This window comes from Trifolium pratense, linkage group LG1 (genome assembly GCF_020283565.1).
Source record: "Trifolium pratense cultivar HEN17-A07 linkage group LG1, ARS_RC_1.1, whole genome shotgun sequence".
Taxonomy (NCBI): Eukaryota; Viridiplantae; Streptophyta; class Magnoliopsida; order Fabales; family Fabaceae; genus Trifolium; species Trifolium pratense.
This window is the reverse complement of record NC_060059.1, coordinates 38,758,678-38,786,181: the sequence shown is the minus strand read 5'-3', so window position 1 is coordinate 38,786,181 and position 27,504 is coordinate 38,758,678. Positions and strand designations below refer to the sequence as shown.

The following is a 27,504-nucleotide window of genomic DNA, read 5'->3' as shown; positions in this document are numbered from 1 at the left end:
GTCTACTAAAACTAACGTTCTTTGTAAAAAATTGACGGAAAGGACCAATTGAGAAACAAATGTGTCTTTAAGGGACCAATCCTGACTTTTTTTTCTTTAAGGGACCATTGTGAAACCTAAAATATCTTTAAGGGACCAAAAGACTAATTAAGCCGTAAAAATATCACATTATATATATAGAAGTGAGTTTAAATTTCTAACACTCCACTTATTTATTTTAAAAGTAAAATTCTAACCACTAAATTATTTAACTAAAAAGACATTGAGTGTTTTGATTATATAATTGGGAATGACCTTAGTTTCTTACGTTACATAATTAATTAATACTCCAATACAATAGTCAAAAAGATATTGTTCAAACCTAAGTTATGTTCAGCTTGTTTTCATCTCAATCCTTATCCCATGACCTACATATTAATATTAAATATATGTCATACATAAAAGTGCTTCCGTACATACCCGAATATAGGACATACATTAACAACGAATTACTCTAAATTTCATTAATTCTTCCGTGCCATTTCTTTGATATTCAACATCATGGGAAATCAACCTAATTAAGACTGCCATAATCGGCCCTCAATATTGTGCTCCAGGTATGAACCATATGACATTTTTTTATAACTCTACATGTTTGATATTACTCCCTCCGGTCATTTTTATAAGGAACACTTTGAAAAAATCACACAGACCAATGAAACACATTTAACATAGTTATTTTCATTTAATTACTCTTTAACTTACTTATTTTTAAATTCTCTCCCATAATAAATAAGGGCACAAGTGAAATTGAACATTTAAAACATTTGAAAATTGGTCAAAGTTTCTTATAAAAAGGACCAAATTTTTTTTCCAAAGTGTTCCTTATAAAAAGGACCGGAGGGAGTATTATGTAACAGCTGAGCTGATAGAGACATCGTAGATAATATGCAGAGACCAAGTAAGAATTTCTGGTACTCCTACTCTTTTTTTTTTGTACAATTGATACTCCTACTTATTCACATTAAAAGTGAATTTATAGCCTATACACTTAATAAAAAAAATCACCTCATTAAGCTAGGAATCCTTTAAATCTTATTTGATTAAATGCATCAATATTTATATCCTTTTAACATTTATTTTGGTTAATTTGTTACAGCTACACATCCCGTTGATTTGATAATCACAAGGGATATAAGTTTGAGAGTTAATTTCACTATCAAAGATATCAACAAAAATGTTGTTTTCAAAGTTAAAAGTCCTCTTGCAACCATTCTAACACCTCGCCAACACAGATTCTTATATGATGCTAATGGAAACCTCATTCTCCATCTTCAAGAATCGGTTTGCTCATAAATAATACTCCCTCCGGTCCTTATTATAAGGAACAGTTTGACAAAAACACACAGACTAAGGAGACCTATTTTTTTTATTAAAAATTCTAAAATGTTATGTTTAATTCCAAAAATAACCTTGGTCTTAATTGATTGTTGTCTCTTGTAATTATCAATATACTAAACCACTATTCTTAATTTCAATGTAACTCATACATGAATATATAGATTGAATGGTGGTACGTAGACCATTTCCGTGACTCTTTAGTTACTAAAATTTGCCTCCAATTTTTTTGTATAGGAAATGTGTGTGTAATTAATGCTAAGCATTGGAATATGTTATATTGGAGTATACAATTCAATTCAATAAGGGTATAAAATGAATTACTTATTTAATAAAACATAGATTTAAGGAGTGTTCCTTATATAAAGGACCAAAAAAAAAATTCAAACTGTTCCTTATAATAAGGACCGGAGGGAGTATTCAAGATTCATCACTATTTTATTTGTTTATGTTGTGAATTTATATTACCTTTTCTCCTATTTTCCCCTTATTGATAATCTGTATCAAGTATTATAACATCTAAAATTTTCATATATACAAAAAAACTAAGTTTCTCGTATGAATAAGAGTAAAATCTTCATTTTTTTTAAGACTCGGTATTTGATCCAAGATCGATATAAAACTTGCATTAGTTTGTGTTATCTTCCCTTAGTTAGATGATTTTTGTTAACCTCTATTAGAAACAATTGGCATTTTGGAGCTGCTTGCACTTCTTGTATTTGTGTTTGCACTTCTTGTGTTAACTTCTCTTCCCTTAGGGACTAAAAACACATGAATAATGAGTTATAAAACTCTTCAAAACAACAATAATAATGGAGAATAATATTGAATAGTAAAAATGAATAGAATCCTAACTCCCCTTTAACACACACATTTTAACACGCCATCTTTTATTGGTTAAAATTCATATGAGTTTCATAAAAAAAAATGTGGGCCCCATATAAATTTTATGGGACCCATATATAAATGTTAACCAATTAACGAGAATGTGTTGGAATATGTGTCTTAAAGAGTGTGTTGCTAGTACTCATCAAAACATATTTAACTCTAATTTATATTTTTACATTTTATTAATTACCTATGAGTAATACATGTTTTGGAGTAACATCTTCATGTTAACAACAATAATGCATCAAGAAAAAAAAAACCAAAAAAAAAAAAAAAAAACAATAATGCATCAAGAAGAGAATAAGAAAAGAACAATGGAAATAGGTACGCTGGGGTCCAATACTATTAAGTCTGGTTCCACTTTGTGGGAGAGGAGTAAGATTCTGATATTGGATCAATGTATCAAAAGTCTTCATGTTGGTGGAGATATGTCTCGTTGGTTATCCCCGGTGCAAGTATAGAACATAGGAGTCTCACATTTGAGGAAAAAATTGTTGAATTTAAGCGTGAAGATTAGTCCCATTTTTTGAGCCATATATATTTAACTTTTAACATTTACTGCTTTTTAGTTTAAAATATAGATGGTGACTTCTTTGTTTTTACAGCTGCTTGTAAAGGATAGTTGGAAAGCATTTAGAGGTGAAAGTATAGAACCAAAGCATCTAATCTTTAGAAAGAAGAGATCCTCTTTACTTCAGCTAAAGACAAAATTAAATGTGTTTTTGGCAAGTAACAACACAGGAGTTTGTGACTTCACTGTCAAAGGAAGTTTTTTTGGACTGTCTTGGAAGGTTTACAGTGGCAATTCCAATATTGTTGTTGCTAAGGTATATTTTTTAACACATTTACTTTTATGAAAAATGTTAGAAAATAATTAGTCAAATATGCATGTCTCTCTACTAAATAGATGAGGTGACAATCCTCTCAAGTTCATCCTCCTCGGTTGCCCGTACTGTCATCATCTCAACTGACTATTGATGTTTTTTTGATCTAAAATTGTAAGTATATATTGTTATAATTATTGCAGATAATTAAGCTTGGAGGTATATTTAGTAGGGAAAAGTTCATAGTCAACATATGCCCGAACATCGATTGTGCATTCATTGTGGCTCTCATTGTGTCACTCCCCAAATGAAATTAAACGTATCTTCATCGCTATTTTTTAAATGTGTATTTTTTTTTTCTGCAATTGTAAAGATAAATAAGGATGAAATATTGCAGTATTCCTTTTTCTCTTGTTCATTTATTATGTGTTACGAGATGTTATGAATGTGATGATATTAGTTTATTTGAATTGTGATGCTTTGTTGAGAAAAATAATAATAAATATGATACTGTGTTTACTTTGTGCTTTTTGAACATGATTTGAAAAAATTACACATAGAGTTATCTCATCTCAAAATAATTTAGAAAGAAATAAAACCCACTTGGAGTTGATCGAGTGGTGTTGGTTTGAGCCCTTAGAGTATGCTCCTCTCAATGTCTCAGGTTCGATTCTCATTGGTGTCAATTTCGGTGGGCTAAGTCCATACAGAGCAAAAAAAACTCTGGCTTTAAATGGGCCCCCCGCAAGTGGGCGGTGGGATTGGTCCCCTTGGATTAGTCGTCCTAAGGACGGATACCAAGTTTTTTTAAAAAAAAAATTAGAGAGAAATATTAGAATAAAAAATTATGACACATAACAAAATAAAAATGAATTAATTACTGTTTTGGTCTTTAAAGAAATTTTTGATTTCATTTTGGTCCCTTAATGAATAAACATTCTGCTTGTGTCCCTTAAAGATATCTCTATTTGCCACAAAGATCCCTTCTATTAGTTTTTTTGCAAGAAAGTTAAGTGAAGCATAGGTGGTACCGTGACGGTCTCTTAAGTGGCATTATTGATGGCTTATGCGACAATAGGGATACTAATTCGACTCATTCTTATATAAAATTTGATTTTTATGATTTGGAAACAAAATTAGGATTCCTCATCTTCACCTCTTTCAGTACCCATCATCTTCATCTTCGCCCAGAAATATCATCACCATGTTCTTCCCATCAAACCCAAAATTTCCAATTTGATTAACATTCCCTCGATCTAGGTCCATCATGTTTCCTCAACGCATTCCAGTCAATCCCTATACTCTCCAACTCATTGCTCCCAATTGTCCTCCTCGTCAACACCGTCCTCTCAGAATTTGACGTCGGAAACATACTCTTCTTTCGTCGTCGAGAGTAAACATACAGAACTAGTGGTTTAGCATAAACCATCGTAGAAGACGACGTCATTTTACACATCGTTTTGTCATCAACATCATCAATCAGTGAATCAATTTCGCAATTATTGAACTGAATCTCGTTGTTGCGTTTTCGAGCTTTAACCTTCTTCGACATGCAAGGTGGTGTTGAAGAGTAGAGATGATTGAGAGGAAGGTAACAAATGTGGTTATTCTTGCGGATCAAAAGAGGATTGAGGTATGCATGGTTAACAAATGCAAAAAAAATAAGAGGTTGCATTGTTGCAAGAGTTTGAGAAGGTTGTGAGGGTTGAAGTTTTTAGTTTTTGTTTGCAATAATTTTGGGGTTGCAAATTATGGGTTGTAGTTTCTCCCTTCATTTTTTTAATGTAAATATGTCTCTTATGCAACACAACATTGTCCCGTCAATAGTTACAATGCCGTTGACAGAAGGACATTTGTGGCAAATAGAGATATCTTTAAGGGACGCGGATAGAAGTTTATTCATCAAAGGACAAAAGTGAAACCAAAAAATTCTTTAAAAAATCAAAAGAGCATGCAAAAGCTTATCGATTGATGACTGAGACATACAAATACACCAAACTTAAAGAGTATTTCGTGGCACAGGTTAGTTACCGGTATAATTAATCACATATTTATTTTGGTACATTAATCACATAACTTAATATCATTCAAGATACAACAGTCATTTATAACTTTCGTCCCCCCTATGCTCCTTTTTATAGGCAATTGCATTTTGATATATATTCATAACTTTAGTGTTACAAAACTATAAATCCTAGTAATTAGCTGTGATTTAACCGTACCATATAAATAAATGGGAACGGTAAGTAGACTTGTCTTTTTTTCAAAGAACGGTAAGTAGACTTAATTAGGCAAAAAAAAAACCGATAAATATAATAATTAACAGAGTTTTGTTTTTATCAAGTTAATTATTAGAGTTTTTTTTGGACAAAATCATCCTACACGTTTTCTCCAAAAATAATTATCATACGTATTGTTAAAGTTAATGCGTATTTAGTCCCTATGTTCTTCACACTATTTTTTAATAATATTTTGGCACATGGTCAAATAACAATGTAAAAAAATATTTAATTTTCTAGTTTCCAATGTTTTCATCCGCACTCTATAGTGAATTCTTTTCTATTTGTTGTTTGTAGATTTACGCTCCATTTTTTTATGGTGAAAATTTATGTTGCAACATAAAGGAGCTTATCAAAGGAGCTTATTATTTTTGAAATACAACTTTTTAAAAAAATTATGATTTTGACTATGTTTTGATCTTCAATAATGTGTATTTATGTTATATGATGTCAAAATTAGTATTTAAATTTAGAAAAAACGAATATAAAAAACTTATAATATTTTGAAAAACGATTTTAGAAAATTTATTTTAAAAAATACAAAGAAAAAATTCATTTTTTTAAATCTAAAACAAACATGCCCATAACATCGTCTACTATTATTTGAGCAGTATAATATGTTGGTTTGTAAAAGTTTTGAACTTATTTTGAAAATATCCACGTAACAACTTATATATGGTAGGACTCTCGTTGCTACAGAGCGTTCGAATCAACTGAGCTAAATATTATTAGATATTATTTGATTGTCTGTGAGCATTTATGGTGTGTTTGCATTTTATCTACATATTAATTTTTTGTTTTACTTGTTTAAATATTTGAATAGTCCCTCCAAATATCAAAAATTTTAGTTTAAAGTCACCATAAAAATATTTTGTTTTCAATCGTCATGAATATACAACTTTTAATTTTTTAATCTTGTTGTTTTATTTTAATCCCTACAGATCAAATTTATTCGAATGAAATTAGGTCATGTAATATGTAAAATTTTGATTTTGTTTCTTAAAATAAGAACTAAAGTGAATTTTACAGCAGTCAATTTTTAAACGGATTTTACAAAAGGACATATTAATTAACGAAGAATAATAATATTACGGCTCATATTTTACAAAAATAAAGAAATAATGTCACGGCTTAAATCGATAAGTTGGTCTCATTCCACATTTTAATTTCTTGCACGCAAAAGAAAGTAAAAAGAAATGGAAAGTTGACATGTTCGTTTCGTGGTATATATGACATTTAACAAGTCATATATATTTGGAATGAACTAAGTTAAGTTTCTTGCCGTACAAGTCAGAAAATGTTGTTTCAAACCTCACTATATATATATATTTATTTTTTTGATAGTGTACTTTTCAAAGATATAGTATATGGTTGACAATTTCATATCCTATCACATACCACACATATCCTCTCATTCTACATTAACAACTTCAACAAATTAAATCTTCATGGCAAATCAACCACCACCCTCTACTACTGCCATCATTGGCCCTCAATACTGTGCTCCAGGTATGAATTTACCATGTTTGTCAGACATTTAAGTTGGTCAAGAGACATGAGTTTATCTTAAAATTTATCATATAATGTATTTCTAGTTAAGAGTTGTGTTATATTATAAACTAGTAGGATAGGGTAAAAAAAAAATCGATATGATAAGTATCTATATTGTCTCTATCATAGCTTATTTTTAGCTAGTTCAGAATTATATCATGTGAATCGTACAGATTCTTATTATTAAATCAATCTCCAAAAGACGGATTTCTTGACTATAAATAGAATTTTTGTAAACAAGTAGAATTATTTCATGGAATAGTCCCCGTGACTTAAATCGAGATTGGTAGGGACATCATATTTTATATACAGGAATCGGAGTTCGAAATCTTTAGATTTACCAATTTGGAAAGAAAAATAAATAAAAAAATCTCACGTTCAGAGATAATTCTGGACGGAAGTAATTTTTAAGAATTAAAAAGTGGGAAAAGAAGCTTTCAACTCTATAGTAAATCACCCTAAATTGATTGATACAAGACTTGTATTTTCATTGAATAAATCTTTGTTTGTCTATAAAATGCTTTACTGTTTTTATAAAATAAATTAAAAAATGATTTATTAAGTTGTACTATTATATCCTAATCCGAGTCATTTTCTGAGATGAATGGTTGAAGTATGTTTAAATCTTAATTCTAAGATGCATCAATATGTATCCATCATTATACTATTTTTTGGTTTGTGATTTCAGCTACACATTCAATTGATTTGATAGTCATAAGGGAGAAATTTAGCTACAACTTCACTATTAAAGATCTCAATGACAATGTTGTTTTCATAGTTAAAAGTTCTCCCGAAGTATTCTTAGCAACCCGTGAAGACCGATTCTTATATGATGCTAACGGAAACCCCATTCTCAATCTACGTACATCGGTTCGTTCAACAACTATTCAAAAATCACCCAATTTTCTTGATAATGAGTACTCTTTATGTGGAGTGAAATGTACAAACAAATAATTCAAAAAATCAAATATATATTTGTTCTAAAATTTAGACCAAATAAATTTGAATTTTTGAATTATTTTTGTTTATATTTCATTTCAGAGAGAGAGACTAAATGATAGCGACTACTTTGTTTTTTGCAGCTACTCGCAGCTGATGATAATTGGAAAGCATATAGAGGTGAAAGTAAAGAACCAAAGGATCTTATCTTTACTAGGATGCCTTCTGAATACATGCAAATAAGAACCAAATTAAATGTGTTTTTGGCAAATAACAATGAAGTTTGTGACTTCACTGTCAAAGCAGATTTTTCTGGACAATCATGGAAGGTTCTCATAGGCAGATCCGACAATGTTATTGCTCAGGTTTATACTACCTCCTATTAAAATTGTTGACTTTTTAGATTTATTGAATAATTGATATATCTTATCTATATTATAGACTCAATACGTTAATTATTTAATAAATCTAAAGAGAGAGTTGTTTATTTTATTTTTTTTATAATAAAACCGAAGTAATATTTATTATTGTTAGAAAAGAGAGTTAAATTGATTTTGTTAAATTTGATTTTGTTAAATTTTGAAAATGAATCTTAAGCAAGGTGATGTGAATGGATAATATTTTCAGAAAGAAAATTTAGGGTGTAAAAAGTAAAGAGTGTGGTGCAAAATGTACTCCTTATAGAGATAATTGTTGCTTTTTTAATCAGAAAAGTAAATATATTACGAGAAACATATATTAGGCCTAACTAAGCTACCAGGTTTGATGTAGTGGGGAAAGATTTTCATAGTATGAATGCATGAGCTCCTAGATTCGATCCTCGTTGCAATTGTAAACAAAACAAAATATATTAGACGCGCATAACCTTATAGTTTTTTATATAAAGCTATGCCTAACCCTTTTTTTTTGTTACAATGGAGGTAGAGAGGATCGAACCTAATACATTATGCATACTACCCGAATCTCTTACCACTAGACCGAACCCAATGGCTGAACTAGCTATGCCTAACCTTATCGTTAGTATATGAAAAATGAGTTTGATTTTTTATTATTTTTGGTTTGAGAGTTTGATTTTTTTTTTTTTTTTTGACAATTGAGTTTGAAATTTTTTAATCCATCAAACATGGCCTTTTCTAAAGTAGTTTATAGTAATTAAAGTTTCATATTTTAAAATGAATTAATGGATGTATATTAAAATTTTAATCTCAATTTTTGTATATTACATGAAATATTTCTATAGATCATATTTACAAAAACAATATTTTCTTAACTAGATAACATATATAGAAAAACTACATCCTTCATTTCTTAGATCAAAATATTATTTGATCTAAAATTGTTATTGTTATTAATTACTGCAGATAAATAGGAAGCCTCGTGCTTTATTCAGCAGGGAAAAGTTCATGGTAACCGTGTGCCCCAACATCGATTATGCATTCATTGTGGCTTTAACTGTGACCCTAACAAGTTCAACCAGAAAAAGCTCTATTTTTTAATTTTTTCTATACTAGTTTTTTTTTTTATGTATATATACTAGTATGTTATTATGTTATTATTTTTTAAAACTTTATATGATATTGTATAATTTTTTTTTTCACTCAGCTCAATATATTGACCCTTAAAAACACTTAAGTTTATATTGTTAATTATGTACTTTTTTTTTGTTCTTTAAATGTAAGGATAGTTAATGTGTAATACTTTTAATAAAGTTACTCTTTGTATGTATAAATATATGTTCAATGTGGTCTTTTTTATCTTTCAAAACAGTTAGTAGTATTAATAAAAATTATATCTAGCAGTTTCCGTGAACTTAGCTCAGTTGGTATAGGGACATCGCACTATATGTGCAGGAGCCCAGGTTAAATCCGAGATACTCCACTTATTCACCTTTAAGGTGAATTTTCTAACTACTAAGCTATTTAGAAAAAAAATTATATCTAGCAACCTATATGCATATTGATAAGCTTCTCTCTAAGAATGAGAGCTGAGAACCTCCCACTCCATATTCAACAATATCCTAATATTCTTCACCGAATAACCCATACCACAGTTGATTGTTTTTCCTAATACTAATTAATAATTAAAAGAGTTTCTTTTTTTATCATGTGCAAATTTTGCACATTTTAAGAAGTTCAAAATAATTTAAGTAAAAAAAAAAGGTTCAAAATAATAATTACTTTTTAATAAAAAAATTACTATTTTTGGTTATTTTAATATACATGCAATACTGCACATGTTAAACAAACTCTAACTAAAAATACAAATATTTAGAATCCCTTATTGAAAAAGCAAAACACATTATAGTTTATCCACAAGTGTTAATTCAATTGACAGAGTAAATATCGTTAGGCCGAAAGTCATCGCCTATACTTGTAACCAAAAAAATCTTTCAAAACAAAAGTTAGTAGTATTAAGTTGGGAATGAATTGAGTTTTTCTTTCAATATTAAATAAAAAATTAATCTTGTTCAAACCTTACTTTTCAACATGGTTGACAATTTTGACACAATTTCAAACCTTGTGTCAAAAGAAACATGGTTGACAATTTCAAATCCTATCCAAATATCACATGTGTATATATATTAGGTGCCAAACTATGGGACATAATTCATTCTACATTCAACAAAGACAAACATCTCTAAAACTCATTCTTTGATATTAATTCAATCATCATCATGGCAAATCAACATCCACCACTCTCTACAACTGCCATCATCAACCCTCAATACTGTGCTCCAGGTATCAACCTTGTTCTTGGGACAATTTTTACTAAGTGATTATTAAAACCACTTTTCCTAAGTATATTTATTTGTTTGTCTATAAAAAGTGTTTTGTAAGTTGTATCCAAACATCCTTTTACCATTTTCTTGGTTTGAAAAATTTCAGCTACACATGCTATTGATTTGATAATCACAAAGGAAAAGACTTTAAGAGATAACTTCACTGTCAAAGACATCAACGACAACATCGTTTTCACCGTTAAAAGTTCACTTGTAACCTTTGTAACACCCCGCCAACACCGTTTCTTATTTGATGCTAACGGAAATCCCATTCTCCATCTTCGTAGATCGGTTAGTTCATCACTATTCAAAAATCACCCAATTTTCTTTCTTACTATATTTTTCCCTTCTTGATAATTAGTACTCTCTCTGTGGAATGAAATGCACGAAAAAATAATTCAAAAAGTCAAATATATATATTTGTTCTAAAATTTAGACGGAATATATATTTGAATTTTTGAATTTTTTATATATTTCATTTCAGAGAGGGAGTATCGAGTTGTAACACGTATAAATGATAGCAACTACTTTGTTTTTGCAGCTGCTAGCAGCTGATGATAGTTGGAAAGCATATAGAGGTGAAAGCTCAGAACCAAAGGATCTTATCTTTACTAGGAAGCGTTCTTCATTAATACAACTAAGGACCAAATTAAATGTGTTTTTGGCAAATAATAACACAGAAATTTGTGACTTCACTGTCAAAGCAAATTTATCTGGACAATCTTGGAATGTTCATATTGGTGAATCCAACAATGTTGTTGCTCAGGTTTATTTTTTACTTATTATTACTAGTTTTATGCAAAAAAGAAATGGTAGAAAATTGAAATATACCACTCTCAAAATGGAAAAAATAAAATAAAAAATAGACACTTTTCTTCATTTGTAAGAAATGTATGATCAATAACATATATTTATTCTGTCAAAAATAAACTTATATTTATTATATCTAAAATTGTTAGTATTGTTATTATTGCAGATAAATAAGAAGCATGGCACTATGGTTAGCAGGGAAAAGTTCATGGTCACTGTGTACCCCAACATTGATTATGCATTCATTGTGGCTCTAGTTGTGACCCTTGATTAAGTTTTCTATCTCTGCTTCTAGCCTAGTCAGGGTAGCCCTCAGGGCAGCCCTCGAGGAAGTACTCTAGTTCAGAAGATTCGACAAATATTCGAGCTAGATTGGAAGTTCATTGTGCATCATTCCTATCGTAAAGTCAACCAGTGTACTAATGTCTTGGCTAATATTGATTGTTCCTTGGCGGATGGTAGCAGATTCTTTGAGACTTCCTACTAAGTTGAGTCATGTGTTGCTGATGTTATGGGGATTACTACCCCGTGCTTAATCTCGTTGTAGTTTTTTTTTCCTTTGGCCTTGTAATAAAATAAAAATTAAGGTTTAGGTCTACATTTTATGATGAGCTAATGTACGGAAACATATTGTCTCCCGTCAGAATCACACACGGGAGGGAATAAAGTGTGGATCCACACCCTCCATTTATTTATTTTAATTATTGAAACACATGTAAAAAATTAATGAATGGTTCGGATTTGACTGAATTCTTCATTGACCAGAGAGGATCCGGTCCCCTAATGTACATATGGCATCAGTTTCTTCAAAATATATTTTTTGTTACTTTAAATGTAAGGATATGATCCCTCTAAACATAAATATAAACAACAAAAAAAGTATTTTTGACAAAACCTTAAACTGTGACCAAAATCCCTCAATTAACTAATAAAGACAACTCAAACACCTCAAAATGCCTGCAGATTGTTGTTGCTAATACTAATAACTAGAAATACTAAGGAGCCACTTTTTTTGGACTTTAACCCTCCGGTTTTCAAGATAAAGGAATCTTAGTAATCTGGAATTAAGTGAAGAGATAAATAAAGTACGACTAAATGTTCTCTCGAACAATTCGCCCTTACCTGAAGCACCATGAACTCAACCACTTGGTTAATTGGAGACGCTTATTGAACAAGCAAAACACATTATAGTTTTGAAAAAGTAAGCTAGGGGTTGATAATTGTTTTATAAAATGCTAATTAAGAGTGAAAATGACCATCTAGACATTTTCTAAGCATAGGTCCATACTATACAATATACATGTATGCATGTAGTATTGTTACACAAAACTGACAACTTCAACAGTCCTCCAATCTTGGTTCAGATGCACCTTGTTCATTTGAAGGTGATTGTTCTTGAGCTGGTGCACTAGTCTGCACCGGTTTTTTGAACTGCACCAAGATCATTGTCATGTTATCGCATCCATCACCAACAGCTAATGATGGCGCCAAACACCGGTCTAGCACTCTTTCACAAACCTCAGAAAGTTTGGTTTTCTGTGATATAAAAAGATTGTATCATGTCAAAACCATTTGTTACACAAATCAGCTAAACTACATTGAAATAATAACTTCGATCGCTAATCATGAACAAAAATGTATAACATGAACACTCACCAAGAGAAGTTCTTGACGTACAAAATCTACCAATTGTTGGCTTGACAAACAATCCCTGAAACGTAAGAATAACAACTCAACTTACTCAAGAATTTTCAAGAAATGACATTTAAACTAAAATGGGAATATAAAGCATAAGAAATAAGAATCATACCATATGCCATCACAAGCTATCACCATAAATTCATCTTCGTCATGAAGGTCAACCTATTATAACATGTCAAAACCAAAACTATCAGTCATAACATTACTAAAAGTTGAAAACATGTAGAAGTAGGAGTAGCATATACGAAGAATCTTGACTAAGCATTTCATTATTGATTCTACCATATTGCTATTACGTAATCTGATTTGCATGTGAGCATACTTACAGTGTTTATGTCTGGATTGGCGGTCACAGCTTGTTTTTCAGCAGAAAGAAATCTATTATTCTTAAAATCCATGTCACCTGCAGAATATTGAAACGTGTTTAATGGAAACTATAGAAACCATATAAGCGTATCTTCACAAAGCAGTTATATATCTTGAAATCTTCAATTATGCAATATGAAACCAAACAACATGCATGCAAGTTTACCCCCTCTTGCCTCCTAAGTAACCGAAATAAAGCATACAAAATAGAAATAATAGTAAGATTCCTTTTATTTTTGGTGCACTAAAATTATCATTTATCGTGTTCATAAATTAATGTATTTGCCTAACTAAAGGCAGGGGGGAATGTCACTTACTAAGGTTAAAACTGAATAAAGGAAGCTCACTTGCCGGTAGGTCGGTATATACCTATAGCTCTTGCAAGATTTAAACTCCCGTTAACTCGTCCTGCATGAATAAAACCACCAGCTTTATATATTCTTTCCTTCTCAATCGCAAGTTCAGGTTTGTGGTCTCTAGATAAATTGTATGCCTGTAGAACAAAAATCCATAGTCAGAATAAAGTTATGTCGTTATCTTGAAGTTTCTACTTAACACATAGCCTACAAAATAAAAAGACCGAAATAAAAGACCAATAATTTCCATTTTGAAGTTACCTGACCGTTCCTAGATATTACGCAGCGTGAATCACCAGCATTTGCAACAAAAAGTAGGTTGTTTCGAATGATTGCGACACAGGCAGTACTTCCTGAAGTCGGTCCATCAAAATCAGAATGAGGCCCCTGCTTACAATGTAAAAAGATCAAATTAATAATGCCAGAAACTAAGTATATCAAACGAAAGTTGTACGAATGCTGAAAATTGAGAATTGAAGTATACATTCCACATCATCCCTACCTTCTCAAAGGTCCAATCATCATCACTTTGGTCCTTATTATCGCCACTGCATCTTGGAGACCGAATCAATCCTTCAATCATTCCATTGAACCCTTTTACCTTATCACCCAAGACTGCTAGTTCCCTCCATCCCCTTTGACCACGCATCATCTCGTCCATTCTGCATAATAACCAAAAATGATGTTCATAACTCACTTTTTATTACTTTCAAAACAGTATGAGAAAACCATCCATTAACGAGGAACTAGTGGTTACTTTTTCTTCTATGATATCCATTTCAACAGCAGACAAATGATGCATGCAAGATAAACTTCACAACAGGCTCTCTTTTTTTAGCTTACCTGAAAAATGCTTTCTGAAGAGATGTTCCAACATCTCCAGCTATGTATTCTTCACTCTTGAGTACCTGTTGGTGAAGATACTTGGCGCAAAACTTTGCAACCGCCTTACCTGAAAAATTTGTGTTATGTGAGCACATATAACATATTGATTACAAACACATAATTTCTGTAATATTCTCCTCTTTTCCTGGCTTGAATCACTGACGTGCATGAATAACCAAACTTTATTAAAATTTTACCTCCATGACCGTCATAAACGCCAAAAAAAGAAGTGGATGAATCCACATCAAGATGTGCCGCATGCTAGCAAAATAAAACAATGATAGAAGTCAACTACATATTGATGTTCAACTCAAGCAATCTAAGAAACACAAATACCATGAAATGAGTTCCAAAATACAAAGTTAAAAGCATCGTTAATGGTACTATACTAAACATAATTCAATCAACACAAACAACTCATTTTCTCTAATACATGTGAATTGTTGAATTTGAGATTTCTGTGTCTAAATCAAACCACACTCACCGCTATTTATAATATAACATATAGAATAAATTCCAGTTGGTATGATTTTCTAATTGAAATCCTAATCTATGACTATAATCCTAATAAATTAAACATAAATGGATTTTATTCTAACAAGAATAAAAGATAAAATTACATCTTCTTACCACCTAACAACAATACAATTTTCCAACTTCACACATTAAGCAAAGCTCAACTATGCAGAACACTATAATTGGATCACATATAATTGTTTCTACATTAAGCAAAGCTCAACTATGCAGAACACTATAATTGGATCACATATAACTGTTTCTACAATTCTACCAAAATGATAGAGTGTAGAAGCTTTAAATAAACTTACATTCTCAATTGCAAAAACATGAATACAGACACGACATTGACACGTGGACACCGATAATAATATGAGAAAATGACATAACTCAAATGTAATCATATGTGTCAACGTGTGTCCAACATCGGGACACACAGAGTGTATGTGCTTCACAATAAGCTAAGAAAAATCCATTCACACACTAGTAGTAATATTTTGAGTGATTGATTACTACTTACTGCATCTTCCATTGTTGCACGCCATCCTTGCATAGATGATAATCCATATCTAAGCTGGTCATTTTCACCATCTTCAGAAAACTTTTCAGTTTTGGGAATGCTTAGACTTGTTCCCATTGCTACATCCAAATTAAAACAAAAACAAACATTACTTTTACTTCTTCAAGCATGAAAAGTAAAGAAAACTTATACCAAAAAATATAATACAAAACCAAACATAACTTTTGCAATTCTACTACATAGGAACAAGTCTCAAGTCAAAGCAAGAGGAATCATGTAATTTTTTTTGTTACCTTTCTGTTTTTTTCTCAATGTCAGGGTTCAAGAAAAAATATTAAAAAACAAGGAATTAAAAACTTGAATATAAAATATCAAAATAAAAACAGACAAAGCAAGCAGAGTTAAAAAATATTAAATATATAGATACGTTTACAAGCAGAGTTGTAAAATTAATATTTTTTTTAAAAAAATTAGATGTTAATTAGGCAAGGAAATATGTGAACAATGATGAAAATCAAAATAAAGAGAGAAGCAATAATTTTAGCTAAACAGAATGTAGAATTCATAATCATGAAGAACAAGGAAGACCCAGATGAGAATATGAGTAGTAAATAAAAAATATGAGCTAAAAATATAATTTTTTTAAAAAAATTCTCACTTGAAAATGGAGAGAAACTTTGTAAACAAACAATTCAAGAATACAATAAAGATTGATTTTTTATGATTGAGGTGAAGGTGGAATGAAGAAATAAATGATGGGTTGATAGGGAGGGTGAAGAAGTGTACCAAGACATAAAAGAAGTGTGATGAAAGAGAGAGAGTAGTTGGTAGAGAGAGAGAGAGAGAGTGGAGAAAACACAAGTAGTGTTGCCACTAGTGATGAGTCAGAATAAAGAATGAAAAGGAGAAGACTTTCTGGTTTTTGTGACACAGAAATTTCCACAACTTTGTTCATCCACTAACATTTTCATAAACATTTTTTGTTCTTTTTAATGATAAAAAATTAGTTTTGTTTGGTTCAATTGTTGTATATGGACACTCTCTTATCTCTAGTCTCTATATAGATACGTTTACAATAATGTTACATGTTACATGTATGGATATGCAATTTATCATTTCTTCTTTTATTTATTATAATATAAATTATTAGTGTTTTTTTGTCATAAGTACTAAATAAATATCTCTACATCCTTAATTAGTATTCATTCTTGTCTTTTCATCCTTAATTAGTATTCATTCTTGTCTTTTTATAAGAGACGTTTAATTTTCTAGATTCATTGAATAATTAATGTATTTGGTCTATATTATAGATCAGATACGTTAATTATTTAATGTATCTAGATAGGTGAAGTATCTTTTATAAAAAAGACTGAAGAAAATACTTTTTATTATTTCTCAATTTTTTAGTTTTCTTTTTCTTTTTTATTTAATTGAGAGACATAAATGAAAGAGATTATCCAATTTGACTAAATATATTTACTCAATTTTTTTTTTGATTGGCCGCTACTATTATGCACAAGTTCATCAAGTGGTGCACGGTGTACCACTTATCAATAACCCGATAACGAATACAAATTTTACAAAATTTACCGTTGGATAGAAAGTTTATATCGTATAAATCATCCATATAAATTTTTTAAAAATTGAAAATCATTTGACGTGTTATTGAGACCTATCAAAATTAACGGTATGTAATAAAATTCATAAACCGTTAATTTTGATGAGTCTCAATAACATATCAAATGATTTTCAATTTTTTTAAAAATTTATATGAATGATCTATACGATATAAACTTTCTATCCAACGGTGCATTTTATAAAATTCGTATTCGTTATAGAGTTATTGATAACTGGTGCACCGTGCACCACTTGTCTTACTCTTTCATTTTAGCCAAAGCTTTTTTGACTCTATTTAATACCATGTTTAATAATATTAATCTCTTTGAAAAATATATTTTAAAATAAATTAAACTTTTAACTATCTTTATAATATTAATTACTTTTTTTTGACAAAATTAATTACTCATTTTTCTCTCAATATTTTAGTATATTTTTTCTGCTTTTTCCTTTTTATTATAATGGAGAGAAATGAAAGGAAAAGATTATCCAATTTGACTAAATATATTTACTAATTTATTTTGACTAAATGTTCAATAATAATCAATCTATTTACAAAAAAAAATATTAAAATACATCACCCTTTATGTAATTATTTTTTATCATTAATTAATAAGTATTAAGAACGAAAAAAAAGAAGTATTTTTTTGTCTATCAGGTGTCAGTCAGCTACTAAGAGTTTAGTCTTATATATAATCTCAAATGATAAAGTTTAAATTTATTCGGAAATAGTTTCAAAATGATCGTAGTATTATTTTATGAGTCTTGCTAATGAGTATTTCTATGAAACTTTTTAAAAATTTTATTATAAAAGATTAAACATTTCAATTTTAAATACATTAACTCCACATATTTTTGTAAAAGTTTATTATTTAAATTTTAAGATCTTTAAAGAGCGTCTCAAAGATACCGATTAACATTTCCGTTATTTTATTTAATATTGATAATTCCTTTTTTCCATTTTAATATTTATTTTTTAAAATCTCATGTCTATAATCATATACGAACAAGGGTAATGTTTGAAGTTTGTTAGTACCCTTAATCTTTGTCTCATGAAAATAAGAAAAACTTCCACAAAGAACACCTTGAGCATCTATGAGAACACTGATGTCTTCTTTACATTGCCAAAATAAGCTTACGTACCCAAAATGAAAGAGGTGTCTTTATTGTATAAGCTTGTACTCCCTTCGTCCTAAAATAATTGTCACAATTAAACAATGTGTACTATTTATATAAGCTACTTTGACCATAATTTTTTACTAATATATAAAGATAAATATTAGCATATGAGATTTTATTAGATTTGTCTCAATGAGTATTGTCAACGTGAAAGTGGACCTAGAACTACTACTATGAACGTTTAACGCATTAAAATATCTCAGTCACATATTTTTAATCGGGTAGTTTTTATCCTAATACTGCCTCCGTCCCATTTGATAAGAGCTATTTTGACTAAATAACACTATTCACTTATCTTGCTTTGACCATATTTTTTTTTAATAATATATAGATATAAATATTAGCATATAGAAGCATGCTAGGCTAAACTTTGGTGAAGATATTCACCGGCTGATGGCTTTTCAATGGAACATTATTGTGGTGCACCCGCATATGGAGAGCTATATATACTCCACTCGTGCAGTGAAGTCAGGTACCCATACTTACTTACAGAAAATATTTGTTTCACTCTCACTGACTTGAGCATTGGGGAACCTACAAGTACACAATCCCTCCACTTCACCAGATGTCGGAACGGAGCAATGCCGGACACGGTCACTCTACTAGATGCTGTGATGTTTGGGGGTTACTACCCCACTTGATTTCTGTGTAATTTTCCTCTTTCGGACTTAGCCCTGTTATTAAAAAAACGCTACTATTTGTTCCCAATAATAATTTAGGAAATACCGTTATCCACTCAATATTCACTTCAACTTTGTCAGTTCTCTCAGTTTCTTCTCTTTCTCTTTCACTTCTGAACCACACAAGAATGGCTTCCATGGCTGCTTTCTCCACAACCTTCTTCACACCTCTTCAATATAGAACAACTAACTCAACTACTTCTTTCCCTACTCTCATCAAATCCTCACTTGCTTCTTCCAATTCATCCTTTTTTCAACATGCCTTTTCTCAACAAACCTCATTCAACTCGAACAACAACAACCCTGTTTTCAAGTCTCGCTCTTTCTCAGTCAACGCTAGCGCTACCACTAATAAAACCATTTATGATTTCACCGTCAAGGTACCTACTATCATCTTCAATTTTCAATTTTGTATGAGTCTTAGAGTAGAAAAATTGTTTTTTTTTATTCATTTTTATTGTTGTCATAATTTGTTATTACTAATTATATACAGTTTTTTTATTGGATAATTATGTTTTTTTTTTTAATTATGATTGGATAATTATGTTATTATAATGTGGTGTAGGATATTGATAAGAAGGATGTTAATCTTAGCAAATTTAAGGGGAAGGTTATCTTGATTGTCAATGTTGCTTCAAGATGGTATGTTATTATTTTGTGAGAATCTTATCTTTTCCAATTGTAATGTTTAGGGAGTGGTTTAGGTATGCTTAAAATATAGTTCTAAATTGCGGTCGTAGGTGCAGCCGCAATATAAGGTTTTAGAAGGAGTTTAATGGATATACACTGACAGTATAAAATAATTTTACACGGTCATCCAATAAGAAATAATCAATTTGCCATGTCATACAACTAATTTCAAAATAACTTTTTTATTTGGCGGAATACAAGATGCTTATTGGATGTCACGGTAAAACTATTATGCACCACTGTTGGTGCATATTCTATTATCTCTTTTAGAAGATTCCACTTTGGTATGGTATCCTAACTATAGTTTCGGCCGCATTGGTTGTATTTTTCCATATTTTACCACAATATCTAAGTTCGTGCATAACTGCAACCACAATTTAGAACTATTACAGTCCCATTTCTCTTATGTGAGACACTAAATTCCCCTCAGTTGCATACACCTCTAAATTTGTTGTACAAAAATTGAGTGAGTGTGTGTTATTTAAACAGAACTGAGATGATGAATTTGGTGTCATTCATTTAAAAAAATTAGTGTGTAAGTCTTCATTTTTAAAAAAAATAAATAGAAGGGGTGTGTTCTATTTAACCATACCTTAGGAGAGATAAGTCAGTTTCTCCTAATCAAATACTATTTGAAAAGGTCAAATCGAAAGTTATGTCAAAGTTTCTGGTAAGTTATGATTCTATTGAATGATTTCTTTTAAATGACAGCGGTTTGACATCATCAAACTACACAGAACTCTCGCACTTATATGAAAATTTTAAAGACAGAGGTACGTTACTTATGGACCATAGTTATGACTATTGGCTACTACTTGAAATTTGGATCTGAATCCATCTATCTACCTGTGCAATTATTCTGTTCTGTGTTGGATCCTATATCTTGTATAAGATTAGAAGAGCAGTATCCCTTCCTTTCCATTGAAATTCAGGCACAGCCGCACAGGTTATTGGTATTTTTAGATGTGGATGCTAACATGTGAATTAAGTTAACCATCTGGGACATGTTATTGATTGCTTTAAAAATCAGATCTCTATTTAAAGTATTTATCCATCAGACAAACATTTCGCTATCGGTCATGGTTTTAAAATGCACGTCCATTTCAACCAACGGTGGTTGAGTCTAGCAGAAGGGGATAGTCTCCCTATTGCAACAAAACACATTTTGAATATTTTCGGGAAGAGACACTCACATTTAGATTGTGCCTCAAACAGAATTGACTCGTGTATGAGGATATCCGAGGGAAACCTAAAACATAATGACTGTTTGTTTCATTGTATACTGCTTTATCCAGTTTATACAGACAACCTATCTTTCTTCATTTTCTTGTTTTTATAGGATTACACTGTTTGGAAATTAGCTGAACAAAAATGTGAGTTAATGCATTTTGATTACAATTAAAATTTTGCGGTGGAAGAATTCGCAAAAGGATAGAATGACTATTGTAGCCATCCAATTTTTGTTCCATGTCTGTAATTAACATAAATAGCATATCAGGGTCACTATATGGTGGAACATGATCGAACTTTAGCCTTAGATGCTTTTTTGTTGTAGGAAAATTCAAAACTTTCCAAAGGATTGATTCGAAATTAACTGAAAGTCAATTTTCTACTTTGTTTCTCTTTGTACATGGCTTTCAGATTTTTAGTTCTAAAGTAATTTTTTCATCAGCCACACATTTTTAGTGTCATTATGCATTTTATTTCCAGGTTTCGAGGTTCTAGCTTTCCCTTGCAATCAATTTGGCATGCAGGAGCCTGGATCAAATGAAGAAATTAAGCAATTTGCTTGCACCAAGTTCAAAGCAGAATTTCCAATTTTCGATAAGGTTTGATAATGTTTCTTCATCCAGTAGTTTTGAATAAATTACATGCGAGTAAACAACATAATGAAGTTGTGTAAAACAGGTTGATGTAAATGGACCATTTACTGCTCCAGTATACCAGTTTCTGAAATCAAGTTCTGGAGGCTTTTTTGGTGATCTTATCAAGTGGAATTTTGAGAAATTCTTGGTTGATAAAAATGGTAAAGTTGTTGAAAGATATCCACCAACAACTTCTCCTTTTCAAATTGAGGTACTTTACACTTTCGACCCGAATCAAAAGTTGAGTTTCAATTGTTATAAAGGCAATGAATATTTTTAACTAGTTAGGTACTGAAAATTCAGTGTTGAAGTTATGTGCTGAAAATTCCAGTGCTAAGATTCAATGTTTGAAAACTCTTCACTTTAAATACTTGATGAAATTTTTTATGCTTGATTAAGTATGGAGTCTGGACCTCATGCATGATGAAGGGTTTTAGGCTTTAGCTTATTTCAATAAGCTCCTTAGGATAACTTATGAAAATAGCTTATATAACTTATGAGAAATGCATAACTACTTTCTTTGCTTATAGAAATAGCTCAAACATAAGTTGCTTAATTAAGCTGATTATTCAAATGCACCCAATTTTTTTCAACTTATAATAAGCGCTATATTATACCATTTTCCACTCTACTAGTTTCTGATGTAAATTGCCATTGGTTTGTTGAGTTGCTTATAAGTATTTGTAGCAAAGTCGGCAGATGAAATTCTATAAAACAAGGTGAGTCAATGTCAATGATGAGTCCGGATTTGCTCCATTTACCAAGCTCCGTTTCCTGTCCATTATGAGAGAGATGACACAAGTGATACTATTTCACTATTTCTGTATATTTGATACTATGAATTTGCAAAACTACATACTTGTATATTTTATGCCTAATCTGGTCTTTCCTGTTTCGTATTTTTTCAGAAGGATATCCAGAAGTTACTTGCTGCGTAACCAAAATCCGAGCCACGCTGGCTTCCTCAACGAGTTGAAGTTGATGACAAACAATGAACATAATTATTTTGTAAATCGTTTGGTGTCTTCACTAAATTATCATCAGTATACTACATAGAAGTGAAAAAAATGTTCTTTGCTTTATAGCTCAAAAGGGAAAGAGTTCATAAATGGCCAGAATTTTCATTAAACTTCAGACCTTAAATTTTTTAACATTATTTCACTTTCCTTCACATTTGAATATAACTTAGAAATGTAAAATTTGTCGATGGTTTGATTGAGTATATAAAATTGTTGTACTTAACACTTTTCAGCAAGAAACAAATGCAGTGTTTAATAGCATAATCAATCTCGATATTGATTTTTTTAAGCCGGACAGGAAATAGCTCCATCCCCAGTTATAGCAATGGACCACATAGTGCCTACAAGTCAACAAGTTACATACTCTCTATCTTATTATAAGTGTCGAGTCAAAAAAAGTGTATTACTATCTTAAAAAAAAAAAAGTGTTGAGTCAAAAACATCTTATTATGATTGTTTTGCTTAAAATATTTTGTATTGAACTGATTATCACTTTAAATTATAAATATTCTATTTAGAGTAATGTTATTTCGATACAAAATTTTTATTTTTATTTAACGGTGACTAATAATTTGTAAGACTTTTCGATCTACTAACCACTTAGTTAAAAGTTGGGCAAAACATTGGTACTTGAATGCGTTAAAATTGTAAATACATTTTTAGTATCTCTTTTGTTAGTAATTTTTTAAACTAAATTGATTAACAAAAATATATTTGAGGGACAAATTAACTACTGAAAATAGATTTTAGGTTTTCTTATAAAAAATATAGATTTGAGGATGAAAATAATTAATGAAAGAGACTTTTATGAACCAAATTAAGGGTTTGGTAAAAAATAGCGGATAACTGATAAGCTAGCTTATAGCGGTTAGCTTATAAGCTAACTTTTAGCTTATGACGAATAAACTAGCTGATTGAATTTGTAGTGTTCGATAATATTAGCAGTTGAACTAGCTTATAAGTATGAAATCACAAAAAAAAATATGTTTAATTAATATTTAATTTTTTTCAAGTAGGACGATATGGGTAAAATTAGGAAAAAATATGATAAGCTATAAGTTATAAGCTCTTAAGCTACTTAAAATAACATTTACAAAATAAGTTATAAGCTCATTTTTAAAAATGTTACCGAACAAAGCTTTTCACTTATAAGCTATAAGCTAACTTATCGCTCTTCCCACATAGCTAACTCATGTGACAGTGAGATATGCTTCTAGAAACCGTGTTGTTTGCCCTTAAAATTTGAGGCCATAAAGAACAACAAGTTGCAAAACTTTGAATAGAAAACCTACACTCCCTCCCAAATTCAACGATCTCTTCTTAAGTGTTCAAGTCAAACCAAATCTTCCAATTTCATCTCATCACCTCCATCTCCAGATCCATTTCCTCTCAATCCAAAAAAAACATGACCAAACACAAAACATAAACCAAACATCAAACTCAACCATGTCAACTCAACAAGATTCACCTACCCCAACAACAACAAAGAAAACCAAAAATCCATTCTTATCAATCATAACAGAACCAATAGAATGGCTATCAATGCTATCACATCACCTAAACCCATCTTTCATAGCAGGAATCTTCCTTATATATGGTATAGGACAAGGCTTCACAGGTTCATTGTTCAAACTAGTCTCAGATTATTACTGGAAAGACATACAAAAAATTCAACCTTCAACGGTTCAACTTTATGTTGGAATATATTTCATTCCATGGATTCTAAAACCCATCTGGGGTATTCTAACAGACGCTTTTCCGATATTGGGTTATCGGCGCAGGCCTTATTTTGTAATTGCTGGAGTTATTGGAATGGTGTCTGCCTCTATTGTGGCCCTGGGAGGAAACATTGCGGCTGTGGCGGCTTTGATGTGTTTTCTTGGTGTGTCTGCTAGTCTTGCTATTGCTGATGTTACTATTGATGCTTGTATTGCAAGGAATAGTATTGAGGTTCCTGGTTTGGCTCCTGATTTGCAGACTTTGTGTGGGTTTTGTTCTAGTTCTGGTGCTCTTATTGGGTTTCTTGTTAGTGGTTTCTTTGTTCATCATCTTGGTCCACAGGTATGGATGTGTTTTTTTGTTTAATGAAGAAATGAATAAACAATGGAAGTTTCAAGATTTGTTTTTTTCTTTCTGTTTTTGACCTGTTTTGTAGTATGTTGTATTTATTGTGATTATAAATTTATAAGAATTGTCATTATCAACACTTTGGTCAATTTGGTCCTTTGCATTTGGCATATTGATAATGTGGGAACTAGGTTGGTATACCCTGTGAAATAGAATCTAATTCAAATGATAGATATGTGGCGTGGGATGGGTAGGTTTACTGGTTGAACTAAGTGTTGAAGGAATCGGAGGTCTAGGGTTCAAGTCCTGGTGTAAAAAACTAACATAACAATTAACATACTAACAATTTGCCAATAAAAAAAAAAAAAAGATAGATATGTCTGAGATGTAATTTATTTATGTCCTAGATACCTTATACTTTAATGTCTAATGAATGGAATGTTTCTGTTGTTATTTTAGGGGTCACTTGGTCTTATGGCAATATTTCCTGCTTTAACAATTGTGCTTGGTTTTGTGATCTATGATAAGAAAACCACTGGCTTGCATAATGAAAAGAAGCAGGTTAGGAAACTTTCTACCTATTTTCCATATCATAAGCCTATTTGCACAGAGCGAAAATGTTCTGTGATAAGTTTTGTTTTCTTCTCTTAATGCTAAATTGGATGACTAAATACATTTTGTAGGGGGCAATGGAGAGTGTAGGAAAGACAATAAGAAGCATGTACAAAACAATAAAGTATCCTCAAGCATGGAAGCCTTCTCTTTACATGTTGCTTTCGCTTTCTCTTAATGTTACCACTCACGAAGGCCATTTTTACTGGTATACTGATGCAAAAGCCGGTCCTGCATTCTCTCAGGTATGTACCTCTCACATTTCTATAACAAAAGATAAAATAAATTCAATTTATTTTCATATAAGCTATAAGTTGTTTTCATAAGTTATGCTGTAGAGCTTATAGAATTAAGGTGAAAAGAACTTATGAACATGTCAGATAAATAGATTCTTCGCCATTAGTTGTCATTGCAGTTAAGATCTCAGCTGTTGATAAATATCAGGGACCGATTTACCGAACTTATTTTATATTCAATTGCATAGATTATTTTATATTTTGTTTGCAGATGATTAGCGACTGTTTGGATAGAATTATGAGCTTATTTATTGGCATAAGCACTTGTCGACACTGTTTGAGAGAGTTTATAGAAACAACTTATGGCATGTCCATAAGCTGTTATAAGCTTATATCGTTAACATCTCCGATATAGGTTATGAAAATAATTTGACTTTAGTTTATCTTTTGTAGTAGAAACTAGAAATAGTTTATATACAAATACTTATATCATAAGAGTTTATGCTACAAGCGCTTAATTAAATTGTTTGTCCACACAGAACCTAAACAAATGACAGTTTTTCCAAAAACATTCCTTTATCTTATATAGAGTTTCTTTGCATATGCAGGAGTTTGTTGGAGTAATCTATGCAATTGGTGCAGTGGCTTCAATAATAGGAGTTCTAATTTACCACAAGTATCTAAAAAGCTACACATTTAGAAACTTAATATTCTATGCACAACTCTTATATGCAACATCAGGTGTATTAGACTTATTCTTCGTCCTACGTTGGAATTTGAAAATTGGAATCCCTGACTCCTTTTTTGTTGTCATTGAAGAAACTGCATTAAGAATCACAGGCAAATTAAGGTGGATGCCAATGATGGTCCTTAGCACAAAACTATGTCCTATAGGAATTGAAGGAACATTTTTTGCTCTATTAATGTGTATTGATAGCATTGGTGTCCTTATATCCAAATGGGGTGGAGGGTTACTACTTCGTTTCGTTCATGTTACTAGAACTGATTTTAGTAAACTATGGTTGGCTGTTCTTATTAGGGACATTCTTAGATTTGTTACACTTGTTTTGGTTTTTCTTGTCCCTAATGTAGGACCTTATGAAGGGTTGCTTCCTTCTGAGGTTTGTGAAATGAATAAGAGTGATGTAAATGTTGATGAAGAAACCTTGGAGCTTGTTCCTATGAATGGGAATATTAAAGTTTAGAGTAATTTTGTTATGTTACACAGTTAACCACTACATGGAGTTCTCTATGATGATGAACAATAAAGAACTTGAATTTCCAAAATAATATCACATGTCCATAAAAGTTGTTTATCTAAAAATAATATTAGAACACCAAAACAACATTACAGTACAAAAAATAAAAACAACTTGAAGTTCCGTTAACTATAATTAGGGAAGAAAACTGGCGCCTAAAAATGTCAACAGATGTGGAGTCAAATAGAATTAGTTGCTTACCAGATGATATAGTAGATCAGATTCTGTTTCACTTGCCAATTACCGACGTATTGAGAACAACATTACATCCGGTCCTTCCACTCCTTAGAAATTTATTCACTATGTTTAGATCTTTGATAAAAGTCTCACTCCAAGACTTGTCTTACAATCTTCTAAAACATAAACCACACCACTTTCTTATACAACACTCTTAACACCAACAACTTTGATGTTTAAGAAATAATACAACAAGAATAGAATAAGTTTATGTATAATTCACTTCTTGCAAATTCAAAGTGATATGAGAAT

The 27,504-nt window shown here is 30.9% G+C and overlaps 5 protein-coding genes across 9 annotated transcripts; 4 read left to right on the top strand and 1 right to left on the bottom strand.

The window, feature by feature from the left end:
* The first annotated feature begins 513 nt into the window (after positions 1-513).
* LOC123915839 (protein LURP-one-related 15-like) lies at positions 514-3,472 on the top strand. Of its 2 annotated transcripts, XR_006811992.1 has the most exons (4): positions 514-596; positions 1,139-1,323; positions 2,871-3,092; positions 3,293-3,472. XR_006811992.1 is itself a non-coding variant. In XM_045967105.1 (2 exons), exons 1-2 carry the CDS (start codon positions 2,847-2,849, stop codon positions 3,398-3,400), a joined length of 354 nt encoding a protein of 117 aa, XP_045823061.1. In that variant the 5' UTR covers positions 2,703-2,846; the 3' UTR covers positions 3,401-3,472. The 2 variants fall into 2 exon arrangements, 1 of the variants encoding a protein (XP_045823061.1); XM_045967105.1 differs by lacking the exons at positions 514-596; positions 1,139-1,323 and having other exon boundaries at positions 2,703-3,092.
* A 3,287-nt stretch (positions 3,473-6,759) lies between these two features.
* On the top strand, positions 6,760-12,178 carry LOC123915822 (protein LURP-one-related 15-like). 3 transcript variants are annotated; one of them, XM_045967078.1, is made up of 4 exons: positions 6,760-6,877; positions 7,608-7,789; positions 8,002-8,223; positions 9,220-9,513. In XM_045967078.1, exons 1-4 carry the CDS (start codon positions 6,817-6,819, stop codon positions 9,352-9,354), a joined length of 600 nt encoding a protein of 199 aa, XP_045823034.1. In that variant the 5' UTR covers positions 6,760-6,816; the 3' UTR covers positions 9,355-9,513. The 3 variants fall into 3 exon arrangements, with proteins under 3 accessions (XP_045823034.1, XP_045823050.1, XP_045823041.1); XM_045967094.1 differs by lacking the exons at positions 7,608-7,789; positions 8,002-8,223; positions 9,220-9,513 and adding exons at positions 10,744-10,928; positions 11,179-11,403; positions 11,614-12,178 and having other exon boundaries at positions 6,772-6,877; XM_045967085.1 differs by lacking the exons at positions 6,760-6,877; positions 7,608-7,789; positions 8,002-8,223; positions 9,220-9,513 and adding exons at positions 10,463-10,596; positions 10,744-10,928; positions 11,179-11,403; positions 11,614-12,178.
* A 151-nt stretch (positions 12,179-12,329) lies between these two features.
* LOC123915808 (probable protein phosphatase 2C 60) lies at positions 12,330-16,819 on the bottom strand. Of its 2 annotated transcripts, none has more exons than XM_045967059.1 (11): positions 16,578-16,819; positions 15,792-15,910; positions 14,953-15,016; positions 14,714-14,822; positions 14,373-14,532; positions 14,132-14,257; positions 13,884-14,007; positions 13,475-13,551; positions 13,258-13,310; positions 13,104-13,158; positions 12,330-12,983 (listed from the first exon to the last, which is right to left on the bottom strand). In XM_045967059.1, exons 1-11 carry the CDS (start codon positions 16,744-16,746, stop codon positions 12,786-12,788), a joined length of 1,254 nt encoding a protein of 417 aa, XP_045823015.1. In that variant the 5' UTR covers positions 16,747-16,819; the 3' UTR covers positions 12,330-12,785. The 2 variants fall into 2 exon arrangements, with proteins under 2 accessions (XP_045823015.1, XP_045823023.1); XM_045967067.1 differs by having other exon boundaries at positions 16,450-16,588.
* Positions 16,820-19,292: 2,473 nt separating this feature from the next.
* LOC123915801 (phospholipid hydroperoxide glutathione peroxidase, chloroplastic-like) lies at positions 19,293-22,951 on the top strand. Its single transcript, XM_045967047.1, has 6 exons — positions 19,293-19,647; positions 19,833-19,909; positions 20,669-20,730; positions 21,668-21,786; positions 21,866-22,033; positions 22,731-22,951. The coding sequence occupies exons 1-6, from the start codon at positions 19,396-19,398 to the stop codon at positions 22,758-22,760; spliced, it is 708 nt and encodes a 235-aa protein (XP_045823003.1). The 5' UTR covers positions 19,293-19,395; the 3' UTR covers positions 22,761-22,951.
* A 1,139-nt stretch (positions 22,952-24,090) lies between these two features.
* On the top strand, positions 24,091-26,966 carry LOC123915792 (probable folate-biopterin transporter 6). Its single transcript, XM_045967036.1, has 4 exons — positions 24,091-24,902; positions 25,368-25,469; positions 25,592-25,765; positions 26,365-26,966. The coding sequence occupies exons 1-4, from the start codon at positions 24,288-24,290 to the stop codon at positions 26,959-26,961; spliced, it is 1,488 nt and encodes a 495-aa protein (XP_045822992.1). The 5' UTR covers positions 24,091-24,287; the 3' UTR covers positions 26,962-26,966.
* Positions 26,967-27,504: the final 538 nt, after the last annotated feature.

Bases quoted from the DNA above. Each gene is read 5' to 3' on its own strand.
- LOC123915839 (XM_045967105.1), top strand. From the start codon at position 2,847: ATGGTGACTTCTTTGTTTTTACAGCTGCTTGTAAAGGATAGTTGGAAA. The intron at 3,093-3,292 runs GTATATTTTTTA...TAATTATTGCAG, and splicing joins CCAATATTGTTGTTGCTAAG to ATAATTAAGCTTGGAGGTAT.
- LOC123915822 (XM_045967078.1), top strand. From the start codon at position 6,817: ATGGCAAATCAACCACCACCCTCTACTACTGCCATCATTGGCCCTCAA. The intron at 6,878-7,607 runs GTATGAATTTAC...TTGTGATTTCAG, and splicing joins CCCTCAATACTGTGCTCCAG to CTACACATTCAATTGATTTG. The intron at 7,790-8,001 runs GTTCGTTCAACA...TGTTTTTTGCAG, and splicing joins TTCTCAATCTACGTACATCG to CTACTCGCAGCTGATGATAA.
- LOC123915808 (XM_045967059.1), bottom strand. From the start codon at position 16,746: ATGAACAAAGTTGTGGAAATTTCTGTGTCACAAAAACCAGAAAGTCTT. The intron at 14,823-14,952 runs GTAAAATTTTAA...CAAATTTTTCAG, and splicing joins CGTTTATGACGGTCATGGAG to GTAAGGCGGTTGCAAAGTTT. The intron at 14,533-14,713 runs GTAAGCTAAAAA...GTTATTATGCAG, and splicing joins CTTCAGAAAGCATTTTTCAG to AATGGACGAGATGATGCGTG.
- LOC123915801 (XM_045967047.1), top strand. From the start codon at position 19,396: ATGGCTTCCATGGCTGCTTTCTCCACAACCTTCTTCACACCTCTTCAA. The intron at 19,648-19,832 runs GTACCTACTATC...AATGTGGTGTAG, and splicing joins TTTATGATTTCACCGTCAAG to GATATTGATAAGAAGGATGT. The intron at 22,034-22,730 runs GTACTTTACACT...GTATTTTTTCAG, and splicing joins CTTCTCCTTTTCAAATTGAG to AAGGATATCCAGAAGTTACT.
- LOC123915792 (XM_045967036.1), top strand. From the start codon at position 24,288: ATGTCAACTCAACAAGATTCACCTACCCCAACAACAACAAAGAAAACC. The intron at 24,903-25,367 runs GTATGGATGTGT...TTGTTATTTTAG, and splicing joins TTCATCATCTTGGTCCACAG to GGGTCACTTGGTCTTATGGC. The intron at 25,470-25,591 runs GTTAGGAAACTT...TACATTTTGTAG, and splicing joins TGCATAATGAAAAGAAGCAG to GGGGCAATGGAGAGTGTAGG.